The following is a 9,167-nucleotide window of genomic DNA, read 5'->3' on the forward strand; positions in this document are numbered from 1 at the left end:
ATCTTTTATCAAAGAACTCTTTATTCGCCTATCAGTTTTTAGAGATATTTTGTTATGGCATCCACCCAACTGATCTGCTTCAACTGATTTTTCTCTTTTCTACTTTTTGACGATATCATACTCACTTGACGTTGCAATGTACAACATCCCAATGGGATAACATTTTGTTTTATTTCGGTTTGAATATGTTTTACGACTAAGTAACGAATTTTATGACTACAATCCGTTATTCCATTAAATTATTTATACATTTCATAAAGCTAACAACTTTGTTTGTCACCACAAACAAAAATTTTACAGAAATGGCGCTTAAAACCGTTACCTCAACACCGAGAATCGAAATCCTTGAAAAATCCGGTTAGTTTTGCACAGACGAAATTCTGACTTTCCTTCATTTTTCAATTTTTAAAATTTTTGAATGTATTAAAGAACATTTTTTTGTGTTCAAATTCCTTAACTGATATATTAACGATCTAGAAAAAATATTAAAACAATATTTTGATCCAGTTTTGTGTTATAAAATTTCATTTGATGAAAATGACAAAAAAATCCGGAATGTTTTTCACAGCACTGTATGTATGAAGACGAAGATCCCCTGCAAACCAAACCTCAGTAGTTTAGGGGAAATTACAACCACCAACAAAGTCTATACTTTGTAGGTGTATGTGTTTCCTTATTTACCAAAATCTCTCCCCTCAAAATATTGTAGTTTTGTTTCTCCTGAAAAAAATAAACTCTTTGGTAAATGGGAGGAAAAGAGAGCGATGTATGCAATGCACAAAGTTTTGTCTCTTTTGTAATGGCGGCGCGCCATTGATTTGACTTTTCCTGCATTTTATATTTTCTAGTGAAACCTTGATAGCCGCAGCAACATATTCGTTAAGAAAAAAAACATTTCTGTGCTCCATTTGATAGATAAATAGAACAATTTAACTTAAAAAATAAATAAAATCTTCTCAGTGTTATTTGTGAAAACTATTTTCTAAAAAAAAACAATCTACCGCACAAATTCTTCGGCACGCCACATAAATTCCACCACCATTTCCACCATCAAAATGCACAGCCTCAGCCTTGTGCATTTAGAAAAAAAATGACACAAAAACAACCACCAATTGATTTGGAAAATAAAGGTATGCTGATTATAAAATTGATAAATTATAAAGTTGTTGATTTTTCTGTCTTTTAGTGGCGATCGATTCCAGACATCATTGACTGAGTTTACAGCAGCTTCAGCCTTGAGCATTTAGAAAAAAAAAGTCAAAACAAGATACAAAAACTACCACCAAAGTGCAGACTGCAGAGTATTTTTTTTTTTTTTTCATTTTTCTCAACTGGCCAGGCCACAGTGGCGTGCCCAAGGATCTTTTTTTATGTATTTTGTTTTAAAAAAAAAACTATTTTGTGTTTTTCCAATAAAATATTAAATAATAGTTGTTTAAAAGAATTGTTTGTTTGTTTTGAAGATTTTTTTATTTTCAGATGAAATTAAAATATGGATTTTAGCAGTACGGATATAAACCCATGAAAGTGCTCCAAATAAGTACTTTAAAAGTACAAGTTTCAGTGCTTTTTCTGTAGGTAAAAAAGTACTGCAAAATGTACATCAGAACCACTTCCAGAAGTGCTTCGCTGATGCACTTTTGAAGTACATTTGTCTGTACTATTAATGGAGGGGAAATTTATTTCATCTTGCATGCAAGAAAGAGATAGCTGCTTCACGTATTCTTATATACAGAAAGTATATAACTGAGTTTTTTCCCGGGCTCCTATCTTTTTTCAGTGGAAAAGAAGTACTTCTTTTACGTACATATTTCACCGGTTTTTTCTGTAGTTCTGCGTTTGCTGGGTCGGCGAGTTAAATTCCTGATCCGAGGCTGAACCACGTTTGTACAACAGGCACTAAGGGCCAGTTGTACAAATATTTAATCCGTTGTTCAGCAACTTTTATCTTCTGAAATCGGTGGTAAGGTTTAGCACTGGTTCAAGGTTCATATATGGTCCCGTTTCTGCCTGAACCACGTATCTGCACTGCAAATTTTGTTCGGTTCTTAAAATAAATAGACATTTTTCTCAAAATTAAAAACATGAATTGAACAAAGGGCAATTAAGTTATGTTAAAAGCATATTGAAGGCTTGGCCACACCGGAGGGTATGCGGTAGCGGTACGGGTAGAGGTAACGGTACTTGTATGAAAAAAATTCCAAACTGACATATCAACGTTCAGATGTGGAACTTTTTTCATACAAATATCGTTACCGCTACCCGTACCGCTACCGCATACCCTCCGGTGTGGCCAAGCCTTGATTGACTTATTTCTACACTTAAACCTTTGCATCTATTCTATCTGTTAGTTATAAAGCGATCTTTATTAAAAAAATGTAGTTACGACTCTACGAGGTTCAAGCAGAAACGGGACGATATGTAGAAATAGCCATATTCATGCTTGAACCGAAGTTGACCCCCAGCTAATCCGCCGAAATCGGTGGGTTAAATTCCTGAACCAAAGCTGATCCACGTTTGTACAACTGGAAAGGTTTTTTTTTTGACAGATCAGTACCCTGCCCGGAGCTAAAAAAGAAAAACGGCTATTGGTTGTCAAATTCTATTTGCCAAAAGAGATCTTTTTTGTTTCAGATCAAATTTTTAATGTCGAATTCCTTTCAATTGAAAAATCGAATTTTCGGCGATCTCGAAGCGATTTTTTTCTGAAAATCATGTTCCATAGAAAAAAAATTCGCCTCAAACGAAGCAGAATTCGATTTTTTTTTAATCCCTCTTTTTTGAGAGATTTACACGGATTTGCACACACACTTGGAACATTTGACATTTCTCAAACGTCAAGCTGAAAGTTTTCTTCGAGTTGTTTGTTTTTTTGAGAACACCAACTTCAAATAAAGAGTAAATTTTAATTGAATATCGTATTTTTATTGCGGAAAAATATGAAATCAATAAAAAAAAACAATGTGCGATCAAAATATATTTTTTCCTGACATAGTTCTTGTGAAAAAGTCAAATTACTGTGACTTTTTTTCTCGTAATTGTCGTCAGAAAATTTTTTCTCTGTAAAACCACAGCATACGGCCAAAATAATAACCTTCTACTTCATCTGCACTCAGATCTTAATAATAACTGCAATTTCAATTTGATTCTGATTAAAATAAATCTATATTACCGAAGAAAATAAACAAAATTGTTGATCAAAGAAATCTCTGGTTTTATTTTGCAAAAATTGTTTTGGTTTCAGCTTGTAAAAATTGTTGTCAAATGACACACATACAATCGCAAAAAGAATTCGGTCTGTTTTCATGTTCCTTTTTAACACCGAAAATTCGATTTTTTTGAGGCGATTCAAAAAATTGAAAGGAATTCGACATAAGAACATTTGTTTTTTGTTAATTTTTTAACAGTTTATAAGGAAAAGTTGATCACACACAGTAACAAAGAATATTTTTTGCACTGTTAATAATAATTTTTGGCAATATCCATTTGCCACAAGAGATCATTGGATTTGCTATAAAAAACTCTGTTTCCAAAAGAAATCGACATTATGAAAAATAAAATTGCTTTTCTAGCAAATAAAATTTTGTCTTTTTTAAACGCGTGCATTTTTTCCATTGAACGCACCCAGTGGCATTTTCTGTCACAGAAATGTCATTCCAAAAACCCAAAAAGTTGTTGGGTATGAAATAAGCCGGCAACCATAACGATTTTTCTTCTATTCCTGAAAAATTAATAATTTCTTGTTTCTTATATGTATTTTGTAAATTATAGTACACAATTTTCAAAATGAAGTTCCGTTTAAAAATGGATCTGTCCCAATTCTATCACGATGAACGCAATCTAGCTTATATCCTCGTCGATCCGAAATGGGACCAAGTTATTTGCCTACAGGAGCACGTTCAAAAGCTATTCGATGTTCCCGAGGTGCAATTTCTTACCGATGATGGAATTTACATTCCTCCACGAGAATCCATTGATGTTATCAAAAGTAATGATGTTTTGAGGTAAGTTTTTGTCTGTCGAAATTTTAGGAAATTCCAATATTGATTCCGTTTAGAGCTATCATTCCAATAAAGTCTAAGAAAAAGAAGAAAAAGCGATCAAAATCGTATTCGATGAATGGTTCTGTCCTTGAACCAAGTGACGCTTCCTTAGAAATCACTGGCGATAAACGCAAATGCGACGACGACGATGCAGAGGGACTAACTTGTTCCACCCCAAATATTCAACCGAAGAAAAAACAACGAACTGCTATTGACGTGGAAGAACAAAACAGTTCCATTATAATTAAGGATCAAAGTTCCATTAAGGAATTCGAAGAAAGTAACATACAAGCTCTTCAGAATAGCAATACAGTTACTAGTACAATAGATTCTAATGAACAAAACAAATCAAAGGAAGGCATTGAAACCTTTGTATGTCCAACAAACGATGCCAATGATGTCACTGCCAAGTCACGAAAACGAAAGCGTTCTCGCAAAAATAAGAACTCTCTTGATAACAAAGACAATGAAGAGAAAAATAGTCGACTTTCATCAGGTGAGTGTTTTGGTTTCGGTTATTGACAAGAATTGGTTTTTAAATGTTTATCTTGAATTAAGTTCCTATTCCAATTTCATCTTCTACCCTGAGACTATCCAAAACAATGTCAACTCCCAATTCGTCAGTGAAGCATGTACACTTCAGTGACGAAGAACCAACTTTGATTGAAGAAAATCCCAAATCTAAATCAGATCTTGTGATATATCGAAGTCTTCTTAGTATGGATACTGAGGTTAGAATAGTGGAAGCAGAAAAGGAAGAAGAACTAAATACTAAGACAGAGCCAGAATCTCAGGTTAAGAAACCCGTAATTCAAATTCACGAACATATTGTTATACTTCCTGCCCCAGAATTGGATATTTCGTCGGCAGATGCTGATCCAAATGAGTATTGTAGCGTTATTGAGGTAGATGACAGTGTTGTAAGGTCAGAACCTGATGAAGAGACAACTCAAGCAGTTAATGAAATCATTGAAGATATCAATGTTGATAAGATTCTTCCACTTTCTGAGGAGCTATCGGAAATGCCAAATGTCGGTGATGTCATACTTTTTAAAGTAAGTTGTGTTTGCAAAGTTTTTACTTGCTAATCTTAACGATGATATGGGTTGAACTCTATAAAAATAATGGTTGGTTCTAATCTTTTTAAGAAGCAACCCTCCTTGTTTTAAAAGAAAAATTATAAAATATATATTTTTTTTAAGATGTACCAACTAAGTGAAGCCTGTACGCCAGAAATATCAAAATACATCTGCGGACGATGTGAAGAAATTGACCCAAACATGAAAACATTGAATTGCCTTGTGCTAGGTTTAGAAATCTATAAAAAAAACTTTGGAGATACAAACTCTAATTTTTGTTTCTGCCTTTTTTTCTAGATGGTTTTGAGCAGTTAGATGAGAACTTACCAAAACTTACTCCTAGCGATGAGAATCAAGTCAAGCGATGGGGAAAGATGAACTGTTTTCAGTTTTCCTTCAATGAAATGCTGGATAAGCGAGTTTTTAAGATGTAATTTGTTGTAATCATTTTAATATCGTCTATGGATATTATCACTGACTTCTCTACCTGTTATGTTTATGAACAATTTTTTGCCGTGAAAATGTATTTCTTTTTGTTATGTTATAAATTTTTTGTATTCAAAATCCTAATATGATCTGTCATTAAATAAATAAAATAGAACAGAAATAAGAACCAAATAAAGTTAATTTGTTTTGTGATTTGTCAAACCAAGTAATCAAAACAAAAAGAAAACAAAATAATTATAATTATAGAATAGGTCTGTTTAATGAAAAAAATCTAGGACAGAACAGACCAGAGCAGCACAAGTTTGCAAATACTGTCAGAACAAAAAAGAACAGAAAAGTTCTACTAAGTATTTAACAAGATTGACAAATATCTACATCACTTCCAAAATTTTAAATTTAAATACAATTTATTTAAATAGTAGAACTTAAGCTGTTATGTTCTACCTAGGCACTTTTATTTTATGAAAAAAGCAAGAATGTCGCTCAAAAATTGATGTCGGTAGTACAAAGGACATGAATTATTATCAATTTAATAAAAATAAACTTACTGGTAGACCAGAATGTGTGTCTGTGGCTTGTGTCTTGTGTCGCTGTCAAAGTTAAAAAGTATGAAATTAGTATATTGGTGCCAGAATACGTAGCTGTGGCTGTGGCAAGGAAATTCGCTGTGGTACAAGTCGAGTCGACTTTTACTTCAAGCTACAAGCGCAATGACTTTTGACGTTTCTAATGTGGTTACTCAGTTAAAATTTTTTTTTTTCAAGGCAATTGACATTTTTGTACGCCACATAATTCTGTTCATCTTTTCTACATTTTGAGCGAATTTATTTGACATCTTGTACCACGACGTTTTTCTTTGCTACAAGCGAATTTTCATTCTGTTCAACCAGTTACATTCATTAACTTAAACCATCCACAGATGGTACAATTTACACCACAGTTTTTTGTATGAGGCACTATTTTGCTGTCATATTTCATTGACTAATTTTGACACACCCGCACATTTACACACACACACGAATAATTTTTGTTTAACCAATTAACACTTATTTATGGCTCAAATATACTTTTTTACACTTTTATTCCGCAAGATAAAGACACAAACTTGAAAATTTAACGATATTGTTGTATATTAATTGCTAAATTGCTCAAAATCTATTTAAATTATTTGACGTTTCTATTGATTTGACTTTTGAATTTGAAGTTCTCAGCGATTTATATCATGAAAGTAAATCATTGCTAGGTTAAACATAAATATTTTTTAGCAACTTAGAATAAACTAAGTAAAACACAAGAGTTATGTTCGACCTAGCTAAGATGAGAATTTATGACTAGTATGAGCAAATGGGCCTTAAATTGTTAACATATCGTTCCTTATTCATTTCGCTTTCACATTCTTGTAGAAATAATTTTGCCATTCGGAGTATAGTAGATTTCATACCGAGAGTACAAAAGATTCGTTTTTGACTTTTTAAATTTTGGAACAAAATACATAGTAGTCCACAGACCCTCCAGGTTGGCGTCCTTTACCACGAGAAAAACTGCCCGAATTCAAAAATAGGAATTACAGCTGAGCTGTGAAACAATAACATAAGGTTGATCCGGACGAAGTTAAGGGCCAGTTTGTTTTTGTTCACAGTCGATTATTCCATAGAAAAATCCTTGATTAAGAAATAATCGAGTGTGAACAAACCGACTCTAAGTCTAAGAAAAAAAAGGGATTGTTAGAGTTTCATCATTTTGAAAACGGTCGATTGAAACATTGACAAAATAAAAGACTCGTCTTGTACTTTATATTCCATCTCTTATTTTTTTTTAATAAACCCCTACAGATCCGTGTAATTTAAAAACAGGTTGTGCTCCTGCACACAAAGTAAGATCCTATCTTGCTTATTAATTAACTAAAGGACCTCGTTTTTGAATCACAAAACTTTTATTAACAAAAATATATTTCATCTGTAAAAGAACAATCAATAAAACTCTGCCGTCTTTGGAATATAACCAACATCCATTACTCAATTATAGGAAATTTTAAATAAAAGCGCGCTGCCAGTATCAAATGATCCGAACCGTGTTCCTCATTCGGTAAAATTCCAATTGCCCTACATTGCTTCATAGTTGGCAATTGATAGACAGAAAGCAATTGCAATGTCCCATTTTTAGGAGATCTTTGTTTTTTCTTCGCTTTACTATAAAATATATGATCGACAGTGACCCACCCGTTTTGAAATATCGAGCCATATGACATTCCATCAAAATGATCATATGCTGATCTTAAATTTAATTCGTGAGATAGAGTTCCAGTAGCAAATAGCGTAGAATGGTTTGGATGTTTGTCCTTGATTGGAATCTAAATTAAATTTCAATGTTTAGTTTTTGCTTTAATTGAAACCAATTTAACCTGCCTGTTGTGGGCAATTTTTGTAGTCGCTTTCAACGCAGTCAATATGTTGACAGTTGTCAGTGATCCGTAATTGGTGGGATATAAAATTTTTTCCAGTCAACGGTAATCCGTAAGCTCCCGATTCGCTGAGAGATGTTTTCGCTAGGTTTTCATAGCAAAGTTTTCCGGTTGTAATTAATTGAAAAGGAGCGGAATTTGCTTGCAAATTGAAATCACCCGTCACAATGCATGGCATTCTGTCCAATTTGCCAGGTTTAACGATCGAATGTCGATCAAGTTCTGCTAACAAAACCATTATCTGTGCAAGTCGAACGTCTTGTCTTCTTGGATTGAACAGAAGATGTGTTGTACTTACTACAAAATTAGCCTCTTTTCTTGCTTTACAACGAAATTTTGCAATTAGTGCAATATTATGTCTATCTAAAAGCTATTGATCAGAAACAAAAATTACCTAGTTTATTTGGTTAACGTTTCAAAATACTTACTTGAATATCTGGTCGAAAGAATTCAACAACATCTTGCAAAATAAGTTCGAACAATTTGTTGTTGTATATTATAGCACAGCCATCAGATTTTGGTCCAGTTTTCTTTTTAAATAAGCAGGACATGGAAGGCATTTGAGATCTGATACTTGTCATGATGTCATCCAAATGATTTTCCTGAACTTCCTGTAGGCAGATTATATCTGGTTTTTGTTGGATTATCTTTTCGGTTATTCTTGCCGAACGGTAACTCCATCTCAGATATAATTGATTGGATTGCCTGTAAAGATATATATGCTGGAGAAGAAGATCCTGTGCAAGAATGTTGTACGAGACAAGAGTAAACGGCAGCCCGGATGTTTGAGGGTTTGGTTTGGCCGAGAGCTTTTTCCAATATCGATACTTGGAGTTAACATCTGTCTGGTATTAGAAATTGTCTTTTTATTAAAACTTTTAAAAGAAATGAAAAGAGTACAAACCGAATAATCTGTTTGACTGGATCGAGGTTGCTCAAACATTTTTTTAAATGGAATTGGTCTTTCATTAATGAATTGGGAAAAATATCTTTGTTTAGTTTGTGAATTGTACCATTGCTTGTATATTTTATTGGTAAATATTGGGTAAACTATTTGGATACGTCTCAAAAGGGGATTCATGAAGACCAACCAAAACAACACAGTACATTTTCTGAGAAAAATAACTGAGAAAAGAA

General features: G+C 33.2%; 2 protein-coding genes across 2 annotated transcripts; one reads left to right on the top strand and one right to left on the bottom strand.

The window, feature by feature from the left end:
- Nucleotides 1-3,659: 3,659 nt before the first annotated feature.
- On the top strand, nt 3,660-5,744 carry LOC129919676 (uncharacterized). Its single transcript, XM_056000647.1, has 5 exons — nt 3,660-4,004; nt 4,058-4,539; nt 4,602-5,098; nt 5,246-5,351; nt 5,420-5,744. Exons 1-5 carry the CDS (start codon nt 3,787-3,789, stop codon nt 5,554-5,556), a joined length of 1,440 nt encoding a protein of 479 aa, XP_055856622.1. The 5' UTR covers nt 3,660-3,786; the 3' UTR covers nt 5,557-5,744.
- Nucleotides 5,745-7,480: 1,736 nt separating this feature from the next.
- On the bottom strand, nt 7,481-9,167 carry LOC129919615 (protein angel). The gene is made up of 4 exons (XM_056000559.1): nt 8,935-9,167; nt 8,459-8,875; nt 7,975-8,400; nt 7,481-7,919 (listed from the first exon to the last, which is right to left on the bottom strand). Exons 1-4 carry the CDS (start codon nt 9,109-9,111, stop codon nt 7,581-7,583), a joined length of 1,359 nt encoding a protein of 452 aa, XP_055856534.1. The 5' UTR covers nt 9,112-9,167; the 3' UTR covers nt 7,481-7,580.

The sequence above is a fragment of the Episyrphus balteatus genome, chromosome 4 (assembly GCF_945859705.1).
Source record: "Episyrphus balteatus chromosome 4, idEpiBalt1.1, whole genome shotgun sequence".
NCBI classification, from domain to species: domain Eukaryota; kingdom Metazoa; phylum Arthropoda; class Insecta; order Diptera; family Syrphidae; genus Episyrphus; species Episyrphus balteatus.